The following is a 21,199-nucleotide window of genomic DNA, read 5'->3' as shown; positions in this document are numbered from 1 at the left end:
CATATAGTATAGTGAAACACACAAACTCATCACCAGCTTCAATAATTATCAGCTGGCAGTCAATCTTCTCTCACCCTTTCCCCCCACTTACTTACTTCTGTCCCTCCATATTATTGAGAAGTGAAACTCATAAATTATATCATCATCCCCAGAAATATTTCAGTATGACCCTTTCAAAAAACCCAAAAAATTTATTCAAATTTCCTTTGGTGTCTTACAAATATTTAAAGGAACAGTTTGCATAATGTCCTTTTTAATTGTTATCTCCATTCTCCATGGATACATGAGAACATGAATAGCAATTACTACTATTTACAGGAGCAGCTATTGTGTGCCAGACAGTTTACTGGGGCTTTCTACATATCAACGAACATGATTCTTGCATCAATCGCAAGGGACACCACCCCTGTTCCATCCTCCAGCTCAGGGAGGTGAATGAACCCAAGCGAGGGTCAAGCTGGCTGGCCCATCCTCTGTCTCCCACTTGTGGCTCTCTCTTGCCCACCTCTCTTTTAGGGCTCTGCTGTAAAATACTATAACCGCTGGGCTCTGTCTCTCAGTCTTGTCTGACCCTTTGCAACCCCATGAACTGCCCTCCAGGCTCCTCTATCCGTGGAATTTTCCAGGCAAGAATATTGGAGTGGGTTGCCATTTTGGTCCAGGGATCGAACCCACGTCTCCTGCATTACAGGTAGGTTCTTTACCACTGAGCCACCAGGGAAGCCTCTAGTATATCCACTAGCTACCTGCAAAAAATTTCAAAAATGTAGTAGGCAAAAAAGAATGTAAATGATCTCATTAGTAATGTTAATGGTAAAATGATCATACTTTGGGTGTATTGGGTTAAAACCTATTGCTGTACAACAATTGTTGCTACAACAATTTTATGTGATAAGATACACATAACATAAGGTTGACTATCTCAGCCTTTTTATAGTGTACAGCAGTGTTGAGTGCATCCCCATCGCTGGGCACCCATCAGTGCCATCCAGCTCTGGGACCCATACCACTCCCAGACCACTTATCAAGCCCACCACTCTTTGAACTTTCTTTAGCTTTCTCCGTAATTGTTAGTGGCAGCCAAGCATTCTCTAATGGGATCACTCGTAAGCGGCGTAGTGGGGACCAGCACACCTGTCTCTCTGTCCTCCAAAGCTTGTGCTCCTTCCACTTCTGCCCTGCCACTGCCTCCCAAGAATGGACTGGTGATGCCAGCGCAGTGGAAGCTGGTCTCCTGGTTCTCCTCTGCACCTATTCCCTAAGATTTTACAGAAAAACCCAAACGAACTTTTTGGCCAACCCAACATTATTCCCCAAACAGGGGAAGGAATTTGCAGCCAAATGGTGAACAAACATCAGTTGCAAGGAATGTGTGCACTTTATACACACAAATTAACAAGTTGGGATGTCCACTGCTGTAGTGTTTCAGGTGGAAAAACCCAGATGGTCAACAACGGGGGATCCACTTGTTATTGCTGTTGTTTAGTTACTAAGGTGTGTCTGACTCTTTGCCACGCCATGGACTGCAGCATGCCAGGCTCCTCAATAAATTATGTTAAACCATCAAATGGGATCCTTGGCAATAATTAAAACATTTTTCAAGACTATTTTATGATAGGGAAAGATATTTAGGCTCTGTTGTGAAAAATGGTGGCTCAGATGGTAAAGACTCTGCCTGCAAAGTGAGAGACCTGGGTTTGATCCCTGGGTTGAGAAGATCCTCTGGAGAAGGGAATGGCAACCCACTCCAGTAATCTTGCCTAGAGACTTATTTCGTAAAATAATGTGTGTGAGTAATCAGAAGGTTGAGTAGTGAAATTTTGCATAGCTTCATGTTCCTTTTTTTTTTTTTGCTTCATGTTCTTATATAGGTTTTTTCTACAGTTTCCAAGATTTCAAAGTAAGTCTACATTTGTAATTAGGAAAGATAAAGCAATACATTAAAAAAAAAAATGAGGCTTCATCACCAAGGTGAATGGATTGCTTCTTGGTCAGCAACCTGCTTGGTCAGCTTTCTTGGTGTGGTCTCACCTGAGGCTTACCAGGAGCCGGAGGCGGGGACATGGAGCTGGAGGAGGGCGTGGGGAGGAGGAGGGGGGGCCTAAAGGAGAGTTGCTGAGACAGATTCTTTTGCTTCCATGGCTGCCCCACACCTTGGCTTCCCCTGGAAGCCCACAAGCTTGGCACCTGCCCTCTGCCCTCAGGTTTTGGGTGAGGGTTCCTAGGTTGGTAGCTTCTGCTGCTGGCCATCCACGGTCCCTCTTAATTAAAATGCACCATCCACATAACACAGTAATGGAATTAGAAGGCAGTTCCTCCCTCAGAAGGGCTGCGGTCAAGGCTGCACAAGCAACTTATGTTTTGTTCTACTGTGATTCAGCCTAATGTGTTGGTAAAAGGGTCCATCCCCGGGATGTTTTGTACTTAATTACGTATGAACATGGCAGAAAGCAGAGGCCCCTAACAACATGCTCGGTGGTTGATTAAGTGAGCATCTGGATGGGCAATCAATAATTCACTGAAATATTTAGAACACCGCCTGGCTTCCTGGGATGGGAAGAAAATGGCTTGCTTGTGGTCCTTTGTTGGTTGTTCTGCAGGTGGAGGTCCTCCTGGCTTTCTAGTCTCTCTGCCTCTAGGTTGGACACTTCTGCAGCTAGAATGTGAACTTTCAGAAACACGCAGATCTAATCACATCACACCTCCATGCTGTCCACTGAACTCTCTTACCTCTGTGCCTCCCCCACCCCGACTGCACCTGGTCACCCGGGCAGGCTTGGCCTCCACTGCATTTCATGTCCCCCTGTGATTGTCCTCCCTGCTGGGCTGTGAGCGGACACCACAAGACAGGAATATGTTCTGTTCTGATCCTCATTTAATCCATTTATTGGGTGGATGTCGCTGGGTAAATGAATGCATTGGCAGCACAGGAATCCTGGCCCAGTGGTTGTGATCAGCATTAAAGGCAAATGATCCTCTCCCATTTTCCCCATCTTTAAAATAAAAAAACTTAAAAAAAATACAATTTATTGTTCTGTTTTTGGCCGTGCTGGGTCTTCATTGCTGCACACGGGCTTTCTTTATTTGCGGCAAGTGGGGGCTCCTCTCGAGCTGTGGTGCTCAGGCTTCTCGCTGAGGCGGCTTCTCTTGTGGAGCACGGCTTCTAGGGCACGTGGGCTTCAGCAGCTGTGGTTCATGACTTAGTTGCCCCAACGCATGTGGAGTCTTTCCAGACCAGGGATCGAACCTGTGTCCCCTACTGGCAGAAGGATTCTCAAACACTAGACAAGCAGGGAAGTCCCTGTTTTCCTCCTCTTGAATTAATAGCAAATTCCTTTAATCTTAGGGCTTCCCAAGAGTCTGCCTGCCAATACAGGAAACGCAAGAGACACAGGTTTGATCCCTGAGTCGGGAAGATTCCCTGCAAGAGGAAACGGCAACCCACTCCAGTATCCTTGTCCGGGAAACCCCACCGACCAAGGAGCCCGGTGGGCTGTGGTCCACGGGGTCACAAAGAGTTGGACACAACCGAGCGCGGACGCATTGGGCATTGTATCGTTCTCTGATCTTACACTCCTGATGGTTAGCTCTGGGGGCCACCCTCTTCCTTATCCTCTGAAAGCAAGAACCGAGGTTCAGAAGGGTTCACCCATTTGCCTGAGAGACCCCAGTGGGGCTGAGCCGCCAGCCTGGGTTGACTTCCTGACCTTCAGGACTCTTCTTTGTCCCTGGGATCATTTGGGTCACCATCGTCACTAGCGTCATCACCATCATTGGGTCAAGGTTGTGAGAGGCAGGAAATAGAGGAAAATAGGAGCGGGTTCAGAAGAGACCAAAGGGGATTCTTTACTATACGTGCTCAAACTGATCATAACAAACTTGGTTCCAAGCAATTTAAAAGATGACTGATGCCGTGAGTCTTAAGCAGGTGAGCAGGGAGGAACACATAACATTTGTGATATTTTCAGTGATATTTATCGGGCGACACTCGGCCTGGTTTTACCACTGGCTCCCTAGCTGTTTAGCAAAATGTCGAGTACATTCAACGTCTATATTTGCTGAGTGACTAACTTGAATGCCTACCATGTTCCCAGAACCGTGGGCTGTCTCACCATAATCCTCAGGGCCACCCCAAGGTCTTAAGCACTGTGCCACGTTGATAACGACAGGTGGCTCAGTTCTGAGGTGGCTTATCCAGGGAAAATTTGGATTTAAAGCTATCTGGTGACTTTCTGCACACCCCTCCAATGCAGTGTTCTGTGTCCAGTGAATCCTTAATAATTATTAATTGAGGAGGGTGCTTTCTCAGTCTGAATGCTTAGCACATGCTCTCTGAATATGATGGGTGTTGCAGCCTATTTTAATTAAATCCTGACAACTTTAATTCTGATTGCTCATTCTAATACTCTTGAGCTGCTAGCACCAAGCTAATGACTTTTTCATTTTGGAAGATATTAGTAGCAGGGTGCTGCCTTTTAGCCAAACATAACATCATAATAATTAAAATCTGATATTTCTTGAAATGAACTCCTTTAAAATGATTTCTATTCCACAAGCACACACACAGATGCAAGCATATATGTGTCAACACGCTCAAGAATTTACAACACCTCAGAGGAGCTCTGTCCATTCCTTTCCAAAATGAAAAGTTTGTTGTTGACGTGATGATAGACTCCTTACAAGGTTCAGGGGAAATGTGTATTTCCACTGATCAATTTCTGAGTTTCCCAGAAGAGGGGAGCCGGAGAAAGATCCTGAAAAGTAATGACGGTGGGAGCAGAGTGTATTTGTACTTTATTGCACCAATCAGTGTCTAAACCACTGAATCAGAGAAAGAGACAAAGGAAAATCTAATTGTGTGGGAAAGGTGGCGGGAGGACAGCTGAGCAGGTGCGAGAGATGGTATCTGAGTACACAAAGAGATGAGATAATTTGGAGAGAGGATCCAGGAAGCAAATATAATATACTGGGTTAACTCATTGCTCTCACAGAGTGAACAACATCTCTTGTGCTCAAGGCATTGGCGAGCCGACAGTTACAAGTTAGCTGCCGGCCATACACCGGTGGTGTTTGCCTTAGTGCATGATTCTAACCAGAGGTTCATTCTTGGGCTTTAGTGGGGACTGTGAATCCCCCAAAATTATATGCAAAACTTTGTGTTATGGGGACTTCCCTGGCAGTCTAGTGGTTAAGATGCCATGTTCCTAGTGCAGGAAACAGGGGTTCCATCCCTGGTCAGGGAACTAAGATCTCACATACAGCATGGTGTAGTCAAACCCCCCACCCCAAACAAAAATCCGCATGTTTATAGATACACATGAGTGTGGGCAGAAATAGAGTGGCACAGTTCTCAACCTCCCCTCTCCTCTGGGACAAAAATACATAGCAAGGACCTCTTTCTCTAAGACTTCAATTCAGTTCAGTCGCTCAGTCGTCTGACTCTTTGCGACCCCATGGACTGCAGCGTGCCAGGCCTCCCTGTCCATCACCAACTTCCGGAACTTGCTCAAACTCATGTCCATTGAGTGGCGGATGTCATCCATCCAGCTCATCCTCTGTCATCCTGTTCTCTTCCTGCCTTTAATCTTTCCCAGCACCAGGGTCTTTTCCAGTGAGTCAGTTCTTCCCGTCCGGTGGCCAAAGTATTGAAGTTTCAGCTTCAGCATCAGTCTTTCCAATGAATATTCAGGACTGATTTCCTTTAGGATTGACTAGTTCGATTTCCTTGCTGTCCAAGGGACTCTCAAGAGTCTTCTCCAACACCACAGTTCAAAAGCATCAGTTGTTTGGTGCTCAGCTTTCTTTATAATCCAACTCTCATATCCACACATGAGTGCTGGAAAAACCATAGCTTTGACTAGATGGATCTTTGTTGGCAAAGTGATGTCTCTGCTTTTTAATATGCTGTCTAGGCTGGTCATAGATTTCTTTCACGGAGCAAGTGACTTTTCATTTCATGGCTGCAGTCACCATCTGCAGTGATTTTGGAGCCCCCCAAAATAAAATCTGTCACTGTTTCCATTGTTTTCCCATCTGTTTGCCGTGAAGTGATGCCATGATCTTTGTTTTCTGAATGTTGAGTTTTAAGCCAACTTTTTCACTCTCCTCTTTCACTTTCATCAAGAGGCTCTTTAGTTCTTCTTTGCTTTCTGCCATAGGGTGGTGTCATCTGCCTATCTGAGGTTATTGATATTTCCCCCAGCAATCCTGATTCCAGCTTGTGCTTCATCCAGCCTGGTATTTCTCATGATGTACTCTGCATATAAGTTAAATAAGCAGAGTGACAATACACAGCCTTGACGTACTCCTTTCCCAATATTGGAACCAGTCTGTTGTTCCATGTCTGGTTCTAACTGTTGCTTCTTGACCTGCATACAGATTTCTCAGGAGGCAGGTAAGGTGGTCTGGTATTCCAAACTCTTGAAGAATTTTCCACAGTTTGGTGTGATCCACAAAGTCAAAGGTTTTGACGTAGTCAATAAAGCAGAAGTAGATGTTTTTCTGGAACTCTCTTGTTTTTTCTATGATCCGATGGATGTTGGTAATTTGATGTCTGGTTCCTCTGCCTTTTCTAAATTCAGCTTGAACATCTGGAATTTCACGGTTCACGTACTGTTGAAGCCTGCCTTGGAGAATTTTGAGCATTACTTTGCTAGCGTGTGAGATTAGTGCAGTTGTGTTGTAGTTTGAGTATTCTTTGGCATTGCCTTTCTTTGGCATTGTGTCAAAACATGATATGGGGTTTGCCTTCTCTACTCTTCCCCTGGAAAGGATGAATAAACTGAAGCCATAACCAAAACCAGCCAACAGACACAGATATTTTTCTTCACTTTGGTAAAGTTAAATAGTATCTTCTGCAAATATCTTAAAAAACAAAAACAACTCCCCAAAAGAGACTTTTAAAAAGACCATTTAAAATAGCAAACTATAGGACATAGTTCACTGACAAGTTCTTGGCAACAGGGTGATGTAATTATAGACAGTTTGAATAGAACCCTTGCTGATCCTTGCTTGATTCTATGCAAAGACTCCTCAAGTTTCCCATCGGAAACTTTCTCAGCACATCCTCCTCACAGTTAAGATCTTCTGAGCGTTTATTATAGGCTGAGCAATATTTCAAAAGCTTTGCCTGCAAGGTGTTATAAACCCCACAGCTATTTTATAAAGATAGGTACTATTACTAGGGGCCTCCCAGGTGGCGTGAGTGGTAAAGAACCCACTTATCAAAGCAGGAGATGCCAGAGACATGGGTTTGATCCCTGGTTCAGGAAGATCCCCTGGAGGAAGGCATGGCAACCCATACGAGTATTCTTGCCTAGAGAATCCCATGGGCAGAGGAGTCTGGTGGGATATAGTCCATAGTGTTGTAAAGAGTCAGACACGACTGAAGCACCTTGGCATGCATACATGCGTGCATGATTACTAGACCTAATTTACAGATGAGAAAACTGAGGCTCAGTGAAATTTAATGAATTGTTTACAATTCCACACCTAGACATTTCCTGCTATCTCTGCCCCTTTCCCTTAGGAAACACTATAAATGGCCACACTAAAAAGGTAAGGTAGAAAATGAAACTCTATAAACCCAAGGCAATCAAACACCTTTCTTTCTTACGGGTCTATTAACGTCTCTGAGTTTGTCAGACGTCCTGAGCAGATTCAGGGTTTGCATTTTTTGGCAGGAACATCACAGAAGTCATGTTGCGATCTGTGCCTCACATCAGGGGGTGGGTTGTCCTATACTGGTGATTTGACCTTGATCTCCTCTCAGTGTGGTGTCAGCCAGGTTTCTTCACTGTGAAGTTACTATTCCCTACCCACCCCCTCACTGACATTATTGAATTAAAAGACTTTGTGATAAAATATATATAACCTAAAATTACCATTTTAACCATTTGAAGTGCCCAGTCCCGTAGCATTAAGTCCATTCTCACTGCTAGGCAACTGCCACCACCACGCACAGAATGTTTTCATCTTCCCAAATGGAAATTATGCCCTCTGAACAACGATTTCCCCTTCCCTCTCCCACAGCTCCCGGCAACCACTATCGTACTCTCTGTTTCTGTGAATTTGAGTGGAATGATACAGTGTTTATCATTTTGAGTCTGACTCATTTCACCTAGCGTAACATCTTTAAGCTTCACCCATGTTATACGTCGTGTGTGCTCAGTGGCTTCCGTCGTGTCCCATTCTTTGTGACCCTATGGACTGCAGCCCCCCACGCTCCTCTGCCCATGAGAGTCTCCAGGGAAGAATACTGGAGTGGGTTCCCATGCCCTCCTCCAGGGGATCTTCCCAACCCAGGGACCAAACCAGAGTCTCCCATGTCTGCTGCATTGCAGGTGGATTCCTTACTGCTGAGCCAGTGGAGATGCCCTCACCCCCACTGTACCACGTGTCAGAACGTCCTTCCTTTTTAAGACTGAATAAACGTTCCCTTGTGTGAATATGCCACGTTAATGAACTCATTCCAGGATGGACACTTGGGTTGCCTCCACCTTTTGGCTCTTGTGGATAATGCTGCTGCAACCTTGGGCGTACAAATAACGAATACCTTTTCCAGACCCTACTTTTCCTTCTTTTGATTATATAGCCAGAACGGAAACTTCTGGATTATTATTTTTTCCTTCTTAATTAGCGAGTTTCTTGAGGGATGCTACGTTGAGACTATATAACCATGCTGCTATTCCTCACCTTTTCACCCCCTAGCATTCTTCAGTTCCTATATGAATCAATAATTAATCTACCAGTTGCCAAGCAGTAATTTTCTTTCCATCATTCATTCCGCATTTATTAGCTGGCATTCTACTGAAGGGAAGAAATTTCCCTTCTCCCCCATTGATTTACGAACATGGAAGAATTTTATTCATTCCTTTACACCACGGACCCTTTATTGCTCTGAGCAATTCATTTCCATATGACTCCCAAGAGTGCAAGTTTGGGGAAGTGAGGGAACTTTCTATATTTCCTTGTTACCATGAAGAAAGCCGAGAGCGCAGCCCGACTTCCCTAAATTCAGGTAATCGCGTTCCTGTCCACGCGTTCCTTTAAAGTGGAAATCCTCGCTCCCAGGGTGGCCTCACAAACCTCCCGGACAGTCCGGTCCCGCGAGAACTACATTTCCCAGAGTCCTCCGAGCGCTTGCGTCATCAGCGGGCGCGTCTTTTTGCTCGCCGGTTTTGAAGAGCCGGTTGTGGCGGCGGCAACATGGCGGACGTGCTAAGTGTTGGTGTCAATCTGGAGGCCTTTGCCCAGGCCATTAGTGCCATTCAGGCGCTCCGCTCTAGCGTGAGCAGGGTGTTCGACTGCCTGAAGGATGGCATGCGGAACAAAGAGACGCTGGAGGGCCGGGAGAAGGCCTTCATCGCGCACTTCCAGGACAACTTGCATTCGGTCAACCGGGACCTCAAGTAGGTACCGGCTGAAGGGGCCGCGGGTCACGACCTCCTACCCTGATCCACCCCCGCGGGAGTCTCCTTAGTCACGGGCTGCTCTTTCTTTTCGTTGCTCCCTCTCTCTCCTCTCTAGGCCTCTCCCTGCCCCTCAGGGCCTCCTCATCTTCCACCCCCGCTTTCTCGTCTCCCTTCTCTTGGCGTCCTGCTGTTGGCTGACTCCCGCCACCCAGGACCACCTCTGTGGCCCTTCCATTCCTCGCGAAGGGACGTGCTCTTCCCATGAACTTCCACTCGTCTTCTCGGCTCGTCAGGGTTCCCACCTGTGGGCCCTCTGGGCTCCACCACGTCTGATCAAATAGTACCAAAAAGGACCTGTTCAACGCTGCCCCAGAGTCAAGTGTGTTCCACCTAGTTGACCACAGGTTGGGCTTCCCTGGTTGTGAAGAGGTTAAAGCGTCTGCCTGCAATGTGGGAGACCTGAGTTCGACTCCTGGGTCGGGAAGATCCCCTGGAGAAGGAAATGGCAACCCGCTCCAGTATTCTTGCCTGGAGAATCCCATGGACGGAGGAGCTTGGTGGGCTACGGTCCACGGGTCGCAAAGAGTCGGACACGACTGAGCGACTTTTATCTTTATCTTATCTTTCCTCCCTGAACCTGGAATTCATCAGTTCCAGTCCCTACCCCACCCCAAAGCATGATGAAACGGCTTTATTCCTTTCTCTTTTCTCCTACCCCACCCCCTAACCACCTGATCACTACTTTCACCCCCACTCTCACTGCTTCTGTTAAGTTCCTGCCTCAAAAGAGACCTCATCACAGGCTTATGACTTCTGCTTAAACACCTCATCCCCACGACCCCACCCCGGGCCTCCCAACAAAAGCTAATTTGGTGTTCTTCAGGGTTAAGGATTGTATATTTCTTGTCTCTTTCTTAACAAGTCAACTTCTACTTTATCAGTGACATGAAGTGAGAGGGTGCTTGTAAAATGCCTGGTACTTAATAGGCAATTTTTAATAGGTCCTGGTCGTGTGCCCTCCCATCCTTGTGAGGGTCAGACCCTCTTAGGGAGGTTAGAATTGCAGGGTTTTTGTCTTTTACTTCTGAAAACTGACCTTAGCAGGTGAAAGCATTGGGTGAGCTACTCGTCCTATAATTTCTGGAGTGGCTGGTTTTTTTTTTTTTTTTTTTAATCTCCTCAACTTGGTCTCCTTAGTAACCAGATGGAAGGAGGAGGTAGAATGGAGGAGGAGGTAGAATGGAAGAGGAGGTGGTAACCAAATGATGGGAGCCTCTTTTTATTTATTTATTTTTTCCTGTAAGTAAGTTGCCAATCTTGTTCTGGGGGAGAGCCAGGAGGTCACACCCCCTCCTCACTCCCACACTTACTTTCTGTTCTCTGGTGAAGTTCCAGTTAATGCTTGCCCTGCCTGAGTCTGGGTGCTGGTGGTTTTTGCCTTTCTTTCTTCTCCTCTTTGGTGGGCTTTCCTTGGTAATGTGCAGGGTGTTGAAACCTGTCAGCATTGTAGAAAGCTTAATAAGCATGTTAATCTCACCCCATTGTCTTCATAAATCTGTGGACAGCAGTGCGAAGAGGAAGGAGGCTAGAGAGCCCAAGATGAGCGTGGCATGAGAAGCTGTTCCTATGACCTTTTGTTGACAGTCTGGGACTGGCCCCTCAGCACATGCTCCTGAATGTGCTTTTGCTGTTGGCTCTCTTTCCCAAGCTGCTCTAGGGTTTTTTTTTTTTTTCTTGCTGTACTGAAGTATGTTTGTTTGACACAGCCCCCTCCATGGTGTCTTCCCATTTGTTTATATTATCTCTTTTTTGTTTTGTTAAGTTTTACCATCTGTGAAGCACCAGGTACAAATCTATCTCTGTGTGAATGGTAAATAATCATCATTTATTCAGGTACTTGCTGTACTGCCAAATAGAATGATCTGTATGTGGATCTGAAAACTCTCTTAGTGAGAAGCAGTGTTATACCACATTTTGAAATTCCAGAAGGCCCTCTTCTCCCCCCACCTTGCAAAGAATGATTTGAGTTGTTCAATCCTGATTTTAGGAGTCCTGTTGATTTCATTGCTCTTAACTCTTGGTCTCCTCTGGAATGGTGCCAGAGAGCTCAGTTGTAAAATGGGATAAGCCCCTAGCTAGGGGTTCTCTCAAGTGGCTCTAGTCATCTTCTTTTTAATATTTATTTACTTGGGATCTTTGTTCCATCGTGTGGGGTCTTTCATTGCAGCACTCGGACCTTCCATTTGGTGCTCAGGCTCTGGGACGCTCAGGCTCAGTTGTTGTGCATGGGTTTAATTGCTCCTCGGCATGTGGGATCTTAGTTCCCTGACCAGGGATTGAACCCGTGTCCCCCACATTGCAAGACAGGTTCTTGAGCACTGGACCACTAGGGAAGCTCCTGGCCCTTGTCTTCTTTTCAGAAAGTATTTCTTCTTAAGGGACTTAAATTTATGATGAGCAGTTTGAAGAACAGTCTTGGACCAATATAGTAGGCTAAGAACTGGAGTTTTAGTGGACTCAGGTTTACTTGCTGCGTCTGTTTGCTTTTCAGTGAGCTGGAACGTCTGAGCAACTTGGTGGGGAAGCCTTCTGAGAACCATCCTCTCCACAACAGTGGGCTGTTAAGTCTGGATCCCGTGCAGGACAAAACCCCTCTGTACAGTCAGCTCCTCCAGGCATATAAATGGTCAAACAAGGTAAGGCAGATGTGTCAGAAATGAAACTAATACAGGAAAAAGCAAGCTTTCTTACATTTCATAAAGGCAGAAAGTGAGGGTAAGTTTTTCTTTCCATTTTTTGTTCTTGATTTGGCATGGCGTTAGAGAGTTGGAAGTTTTAGACTGTCCCTGGGAGAGATTATATAGTCCTCTGAAGTCTCAGAAATTAATCATGATGCTCAGGTAATTACATTTTTTAAAAAGTTCAAACTCGGATGTGTTTAACCTGGAAACTGGGTTAGGAAGCAGTTTTTATGAACCCCGTGAAATCACACGCAAAGTGTCGTGCTGTGTGTGTGTGTGCGTTCTCTGGGAAGGACTTCCTAGCTTTCATCAGATTCTCAGAGGGGTTCCTGACTCCCAGGAAGTGAAGGACTGGTGGTCTGTGAGTGCAGCTGCTCACTTGGTTTTTGTTGCTTGGCCTGCTTTCCCCATTGTTGATGGAACATCTCTAGAGGACTGTTTGGTAAATCACTCTTACTGTCCTTTTTTTCATCTGTTTTTTTAAATTGAAGAAAGTGCTGCACTCAATATGCCAGCAAATTTGGGAAACTCAGCAGTGGCCACAGGACTGGAAAAGGTCAGTTTTCATTCCAATCCCCAAAAAAGGTAATGCCAAAGAATGCTCAAACTACCGCACAATTGCACTCATCTCACACGCTAGTAAAGTAATGCTCAAAAGTCTCCAAGCCAGGCTTCAGCAATACGTGAACCACGAACTTCCAGATGTTCAAGCTAGTTTCAGAAAAGGCAGAGGAACCAGAGATCAAATTGCCAACATCCGCTGGATCATGGAAAAAGCAAGGGTGTTCCAGAAAAACACTATTTCTGCTTTATTGACTATGCCAAAGCCTTTGACTATGTGGATCACAATAAAGAGTGGACAATTCTGAAAGAGATGGGAATACCAGACCACCTGACCTGCCTCTTGAGAAATCTGTAGGCAGGTCAGGAAGCAACAGTTAGAACTGGACATGGAACAGCAGACTGGTTCCAAATAGGAAAAGGAGTACGTCAAGGCTGTATATTGTCACCCTGCTTATTTAACTTCTATGCAGAGTACATCATGAGAAACGCTGGGCTGGAAGAAGCACAAGCTGGAATCAAGATTGCTGGGAGAAATATCAATAACCTCAGATATGCAGATGACACCACCCTTATGGCAGAAGGTGAAGAGGAACTAAAAAGCCTCTTGATGAAAGTGAAAGAGGAGAGTGAAAAAGTTGGCTTAAAGCTCAACATTCAGAAAACAAAGATCATGGCATCTGGTCCCATTACTTCATGGGAAATAGATGGGGAAACAGTGAGAGACTTTCTTTTTGGGGGCTCTAAAATCACTGCAGATGGTGACTGCAGCCATGAAATTAAAAGACGCTTACTCCTTGGGAGGAAAGTTATGACCAACCTAGATAGCATATTCAAAAGCAGAGACATTACTTTGCCAACAAAGGCCCATCTAGTCAAGGCTGTGGTTTTTCCAGTGGTCATGTATGGATGTGAGAGTTGGACTGTGAAGAAAGCTGAGCGCTGAAGAATTGATGCTTTTGAACTGTGGCATTGGAGAAGACTCTTGAGAGTCCCTTGGACTGCAAGGAGATGAGTCCTGGGTGTTCATTGGAAGGACTGACGCTGAAGCTGAAACTCCAATACTTTGGCCACCTCATGCAAAGAGTTGACTCATTGAAAAAGACCCTGATGCTGGGAGGGATTGGGGGCAGGAGGAGAAAGGGATGACAGAGGATGAGATGGCTGGATGGCATCACCAACTTGATGGACATGAGTTTGAGTGAACTCTGAGAGCTGGTGATGGACAGGGAGGCCTGGTGTGCTGTGGTTCATGGGGTTGCAAAGAGTCGCACACGACTGAGCAACTGAACTGAGCTGAACCGAGCTGATAGTTGATTTATAGTATTGTATTAGTTTCAGGTGCATACAGATCTATCTATGTATATATTCTTCAGATTTTCTCATTCATAGGTTATCACAAACTACTGTGACTAGCTCTCTGTTCTATGGAGTCAACCCTTGCTGATTATCTATTTTATATGTGTTAGTGTGTGCTTAGTTGCCCAGTCGTGTCTGACTCTTGGCAACCTGAAGAACTGTAGCCCGCCAGGCTCCTCTGTCCATGGAATTCTCCAGGCAAGAATACGGGAGTAGGTGCCATTTCCTACTCCATATGTATAGTAGTGTGTGTACATTAATCCCAACCTCCTAATACTCTCTCTTCTCTTAACTGCTCTGCACCTGTCTGCGGGAGATTGCTCTAAACGCTCTCTATTGTTCAGTTGCGCAGCTGTGTATGACTCTTGCGACCCTGTGGAAGGGAACGCTCGCCATAGAATGTGCTATTCGTGGTAGCCCCATGGCGGAGCCCTTAGGACAGCTGTGAAAGGGAAACTAAGCTGCAGTGTAAAAATAACAGGAGCAATTAGGCTCATCAGCCTGGCAGCAGTTAGTTTGTTTGCTCACAGGTTCCTCTTGTTTGGGTGCTGTGGGTTGTTGTGTTGAGCTTTGTTTTGTTTTCCGCTGCTGATGGAAAGCTAGAATATATGTTTGGAACGATTTTGGAAGCTTTTCTCCCTAGGATGCTGCTCCCTGGAGAGAATCGTTCTTAGCGTTACTGATTGTGATCCGCTCTTCCCTCTCCAGTTACCCATCACCCTTCTCCTCTTTTCACTCCCGGGTCTCAGGTGACAGATGAGCCGTGGCAGTGTTTCTGGTGTGTAGAATTATTCCTTTGAATTTGTGGGAACATTTAACATTCTTTGGTTTACAGTGGGACCCGGGCAGCTGCGTCTGAGACTCAGGGAGACACGATTTATCGTGGGACACTAAAGAAGGAGCTTGGACCTGGGAGGCATGCGTTTAGCCTGTAAGGGTTGTCCTCCAGACTCGGGCTGCTGTGGATAGAAACCCGCTTCAGTCCTGAGCATCAGGTGCCCAGGTGGTGTGGGGATCGGTCATTCTGCTGCCCGCTCTATGCCCGCTTCCCAGTGTTGGCCTGGTGTCTCCCAGTGGTGGGAAAGACAGCCCGGCAGCTGTAGGTTTGTGTGGTCCTTCACGCCAGATGCTGAAAACGGATGCGGGCCCTGTTTGGTAGGGGCCCCTGCCCTCCCAGACAGCTTGTTGAGCTCAGTGGGTGGGATTCTCTGATTGCCCAGCGCAGATCAGCTGAAACTCAGGGATTAGGGCTGCATGGCTAGAGGCAGGAGTGGGTGCAGGACAGACACAGAATCATGGCTGGCTGGGGCAGTTGCCAGGGCCAGACACCAGGCTGTTTAGGCCGCACACAGACAATGCTGCCCTCTTAGGCTGCCCTGTGTGAGCCTCCTTGATTCCCCAGGCGCTCGCGTGGGCATCTTAGCACGTGGGATCTGATGTGTAGGTGACTTATTTCTGGGTGGATGCTTGGTCTTGGCTTTTGGATGTGGAAGCTGTGTTGATGTATCATGTGGGTAATGTTCTTGGAATAGGCTCAAGTGGTGGAGACTTTTCAGTGGTGGGAAGATTTAGGCTGATCTCGAGGCCATGAGTGCCTGAGACCCCAGTGGGAGTGGCTGGTTTTAAATCAAAGTGATGATACGTACCATTTGAGTGAAGGTAGTTTTGTTTGCCCAGTTTAATAGAATATTAAGATAGAAGTCCCTGTTCCTCCCCTCAGATGCAGAGGATGTGTTGGGGGAAGAAGCAGTACATATGTGGAAATGCTTATCCTGGAGATGCTGCAGGTTAAAACTAGGTGTAGAAATGTGTCAGAGTGTAAGTCCTGCCCGAGTAGCGTGAGTGGGGTTGGGATTTCAGTCGCAGCCTGGCCTGGTGCGTGTTGTGAAGTCACCATTCTTTCACCAGCTCTCTATGCCCAGCAGGGAGGGCATTCTGGACCCCTGCACCATTACTTGGCAAAATAAGGAAAATGAATCGGAGATGTTTAGCTTATCCCCTTATTTTATAGCCGGGCAAGTCAAGGCCCCATGAACCACAGTGCCCACAGCCTCATAGCTAGACTAGAATTTGCCACTCCTGACTTAGCCCAGTGTTCTTTACTCTAAAACTTGATGCTGATGCTGTAATCCCGTTTGGCTTAAGGTTTTGACTGTACTAAACATTTTCCCCTCCCTTTAATCTTCTTGTCAGGAGCAATTCATGTGTCATATTTTATTCATGAATCTGTATCACATTTTACTCATTTTCAGTGGTTTACTGAAGGGTGGAGATGGCAAATACAGGCCCCTGCTCCTCACACTGTCACGCTTGTCCAGGGCAGACGTCGCTAATCACCCTCCGCATTCTTCCTGCTGAGGCTCCCTCTGGACTCACAGCTCTGTCGTGGGGCTCAGCGGCCCCTGCCAGTTATCCAAAGTGGGCTGCAGAGAAGAGATGTTTTTTATTTCTGTTGTGGTAGATAGTGTGCTATTTGGCTATTGCTTATTTATACTGTCCTTACTCTAGAAGGGATTTGAAATCTGTTATAAGAAAGCTGTACTTCGACCTTGAACGAAAGAGGAAACCAAGGGTAAGGATGCCTTGTGTACATTTCTTTAATAAACTCAAGAAGTAGCCCCAAGAAATAAGCCAGTATTCTAATTTCCAGCTGGGATTATGGAAGCAGGAAGCAATGATAGGTGTTTATCTTGCCTCTCCTACACACGAAAAGAGCTTTTTAATTGCAGGTGCTTTCATCATTCATCATTTTACTCTCCAAGCGTTTAAACCAGTAGGTACATTAATATGTTAAGTGGATTTTGGGGTAACTTGCCAATGTCAGCTTTCCGCACTGTTGGCTAAGAATCGAAGAAAGTTTGGGAAAGGCTTTGATACCAGCCATTACGTGATGAACTTTCTGTTTTACGTGCTGTTGGCCAAAGAGAAGTCTTGTTCACGCTTACTGACTAATTATTTTCTTTAGGGGATTTTGTAATTTTTGTAAAGTCAGTCAGAATATTAATTACATGGTAGTTGGCATAATTGTTAGGATAACACATTTAAAAATTAATCTAATGTAATGAAATGATGTCAAATTGCTGTGAGCAGCACTTTCCCCGTGCTGAATTGGGGAAGGAATGTAGCTTTCAACTCTGATGCGCCTATAGATAATTGTTCTGTAGAGGGATGACAAGCTCTCTTGACGAGGGCAAAAAAATAATTGGCGTCAGCGCTGTCCTTGTAAGATAGCGGACATGGAGTTCCATCACTGATTGCACCCAAATATGCCAAGCGTTAGACTGAACTGCCTGCTCTAAGACCCCTTTCCGAAGGTTTCCAGTGTCTCCTCACCAGGCTTTGATTTCTGGCTTTGACTGAAGACCTCAGCCCTTCCCTGGTGGTGTTTGAAGCAGCGAAGACCCCAGAAGTGTCTCCTAGGGTTAGGAAGTAGGCCCTGGGGAATGGGCTGCTGCCACCTTTTTTTGGCTTCTGCACACTTAATTTTTCACTTTTATTAGAGAAAGAGTGGCTTTCTATTCCAGGAATATTGAGTTGGAAAGTCTGCAGACATTTCTCTCATTTTACCCTCCCGAGCTGTTACCACCAGAATCTGGTTTTCAGCAGCTTGAAGTTGCTGTAACATTGATGTCCCACAGATCCAGCCTCGATGGTGCTCTTGACGTTTGGGCATCAGGGAGCTAACGGTGCTGGGACTGGTTCAGGCTGCAATGCTGAACCTTTTCCTTGAAGCGCCCGTCGTCTTTTAAGTCCCAGGGGAGAGAGACTGCGTCTATCTTGTTCCCTGCGGGGAGTCCCACCCCAGTGCTGAGCAGGGCTCCTGGTACCCAGGACAAATTCAATTATAATTCACTGAATGAATGAAAAAGAGCTTTTTCTGTTGCATTTTTAATTTACAACCCCTTCTGTGGTTTGTGTGCTTGTATTTTTGATGACACGTGATCAGGGCATCTCCATCTGGGGCCATTACTGGGAAATCTAGTTGTGTTACTTACAGACAGAGAAGATTCCGAGGTCCTGTGGTGGCGGCTAGGGCCAGGCTTCAGAAGGGTGATTTGGCAGGAAAGGTGAGGTCAGTTGGTGAATTGACCGTAAGCTTTTTGAGGGCCAAGCCTGGCATTTCATCAATGTCGCCTGTCACCTGGGGTGCCTTCCTGAGAGAGCCGACTTGACAGCCGGTGCTCCGAAGGGGCGGGGTCTGGGGGAAGCCTTCTGGAGTTGGTGGAGTCAGGCTCACTTCAGCGACAGCGCCCCGTGTCCAGCGCTCTGCGGCAGCTGCTGTTCGAGCAAAAGCGGGAAAGCTATCTGGGAAGAGGCGCATCAGCTCCATCAGCCCCCTAGGGTTTATCCCACTTGATGTATTACTGATAACTGACCGTCCCGCTCAGTGCCCTGCCACTTGCTGACTGTCCCACTTGGTGTGTTATCAGTAAATAAATATCACACTCAGTGTATCTATTACCAATAACTAATTTACATTCCTAGTGTTTTTCTCTCTACCAGGCCCACCCTCGACTCAGGGAATGTGGATTCATACAGAACATAATGAGGAAAGAAAAGCACTGAAATATCCCCCAAGCCTTAGCCATGACTTTGGATTAGGCACTGTTCCAGATTGTTCTGATTGTTAGCAGAGGTCCCCGGTACCATTCTTGGAGGTTTTCTTTCACCTCAATCTCCCCGCCACCCGCCACCCCCATGGCTCCTTGTCACTCAACACAAATTTGCCTAGAGTTTGACTAGAGTCGAGTCTTCCCTGGTTGGCCTTGAACCTGCACCCTTGCTGCCGTCCCACCCCAAGCCCCACGGGAGCGTCATGAGAAGAGCAAAGAGTAACGCAACCAACAGAACGGAGCCAGCCTCCGGGGTTTCTAGATACTGCTGGCTCCCAAAGTGAAGGCAGATGTGGCCGGAAACGTCGAGGCTTAACTCTCAGTTCTGGAGTTGGGCTGCCCGAGATGTGATCCACCTCTGCACTCAGCCTGTGCCTTGAACCTGGCACAGGCTTGTTCAGAGCATCCGTTTTGTCGCCTGTGAAGGGGGACGGTGCAGCTCTTTGTATCATAGTGTTAGGGCGGAGAGGAAAGGGCGCAGCGCGTGTCGTGCCTCAGGGAAGCTCAGTGCAGTGAGTGTGTGTGAGTGGCAGTCGCCATTCCCGGGCCCATGGGGACCGTGTGTGTGTCCGTGCAGAGGCAGTGTTGCTCACGGCTTAAGAGCTTAGGCTGCAGGGTTGGCCCCTTTGGTTCTCATCCCTGCTCTGCTCCCTGACAGCCAGGCAGTGTCCCTCTGTGTGCCTCAGTTTTGTATACTTTGAAATGGGGACGACAGCTGTACCCACCACAGAGAAGTATTTTGAGACCGAATGAGGTAATATAAGCACAGCACTTCCCTGGCACAGAGTAAGTAGTCTCCGGGGGTTGGTATTATGGTCTTAAAAGACGGTGACGAGTACTGACCCTCGGGGCATGCTGGCCTGTCTTCCAGTGGTTTCCCTGTTACCCGGCCTCCCAAATGTGACTTCAGTATATTCTTCTGAAATCCTACAAATCAGAAGTTCATTTAAGTAATCAGAACTTTTTCCCCTTGAGGAGGCCCGGACATAGATATCAACAACTCACATGTTAGTATGAATTCGTGGGAGGGGGCTATATTTCCTCATAAAACCTGGAGATGGGCTGAGGGTTTGGGAGCTTGGTGAGGAAGGCAGTTAGCCTCTTGGTGACCTTGTGGTGTGGAGCCAGGGGTGTGGATGGGACGTGGGAGCCGAGGGGCGGTAAAGGCAGCGTGAAGGGCCTGGAAAGAAACCACAAGCAGGAAGGAGGGGACGGCCGAGAAGCTGGTGAGAAGGGCTGTGGCTGGCCCAGGGCAGGCCATCGCTGTGAACTGAGGCAGAGTCCCCTCACTTAGGCCGTCGAGGAGGCCTTGCTCCCAGAGCTCAGGGTTCAGGTTGGTCTGTGGTCTCTTATCTAGTGGGGAGAATGCCGTGGGCTAGTCAAGGATTTCTGGCGTTATTTCTTTAGGAGAACATTTGCACACATGGGCCTGTGTAAAAATAAGCACTTGGGTTATATCCAGTTTGTGAATTGGGTGCTTGTGACCAGCAGGGCTCTGGGGTCAGACTCTGTTGGGTTTGAGGCCCCCGCTTTATGACTTGGAATGAGTTGGACACCCTCCCTTTGTCTCAGCCTCCTCATCAGTCAAAAGTGGATGATCACACGTCCTCCTTCCAGGACTGGAGGAGGACCGATGATTGTAACACACCCCGGGACCCAGAGCAGTGCCTCTTCTTATTCCCTTTGACAGCATGGGTAAGGCGTTATCGAGGCAACGGTTGTCATGGGAACATTGGACAGAGCTCTCGAGGGTCTGGGGCTTGGTTCTGGCTGTGCGTTGTCCAGCTGTGGGCCCTGCTGCTCGTGGCTTTGCTCCTCTGGGTTCTAGCTGCCTCGCTGGTAGAATAAAGAGTGGGCTGGATGATGGCTGAGGTTGTCTCTCACCTGGGAAAGAATGGTGGAATCGTTTATAAGTTTCCATGGTTCTGGAAATGAAAGCGCACCCTGGGAGTGGAGGAGAGTTAGTTTTGTCGGTAACATCTTAAGCGCAACCATGGTGTGTCCTGCTGTGCCCGCTACAGAGCATCTCAGACCAGACCAGGGCAGAGCTCAGCCCCAGAGGCCCTTAGTGGAGGACTCCCTCTCAGAGGTCCTCTAGACAGCGTAGCCTCCTGTGACACAGGAGTGTAGCCCTCAGTGAAAATCACGTGAGGCCCCCGTAATTCTAAATGGGCTCCACCCCAAGGCTTTGGCCTGATTCCACGTCTCTGTGTTCCGCTTGTTAGTTGTGGTTTCTGGAAACTGTCTTTATTGTGGCCTGGAATCAGACTTGTGATTCCCTCCTCCTCCTCTCAAGGACCAGGAGATCTGTTAAGAGGCTGCCCTGAGCAGGGCCAGAGGCCGCTGGATGTGTGGCGCACGTGCCCTCCAGGAGTCACTCTGCCCTCTGCCCGGGGTGGGCGTTGGGGGGGACTCGGCTTGAGTCCCGCTTTGGCTGTCTTACATTAGCCCTTTCTGGGCTGATCAGGTTTGTGTGTTTTGCCCAACGCCTTCTGTGGGTTGTAACCAGAGC

At 47.2% G+C, this 21,199-nt stretch overlaps 1 protein-coding gene across 1 annotated transcript in view; it reads left to right on the top strand.

Moving 5' to 3' along the window:
• Positions 9,167 to 21,199, top strand: part of MED27 (mediator complex subunit 27) — a 216,726-nt gene continuing 204,693 nt past the window's right edge. The window contains exons 1-2 of the mRNA XM_005687280.1: positions 9,167 to 9,410; positions 11,965 to 12,109. Coding sequence (XP_005687337.1) covers positions 9,208 to 9,410; positions 11,965 to 12,109 — 348 coding nt within the window. The 5' untranslated portion in view covers positions 9,167 to 9,207. The remainder of the gene's footprint in view (positions 9,411 to 11,964; positions 12,110 to 21,199) is intronic.

Source organism: Capra hircus, chromosome 11 (genome assembly GCF_001704415.2).
Source record: "Capra hircus breed San Clemente chromosome 11, ASM170441v1, whole genome shotgun sequence".
Lineage (NCBI taxonomy): Eukaryota > Metazoa > Chordata > Mammalia > Artiodactyla > Bovidae > Capra > Capra hircus.
This window is presented reverse-complemented; position numbering and strand designations above follow the sequence as displayed.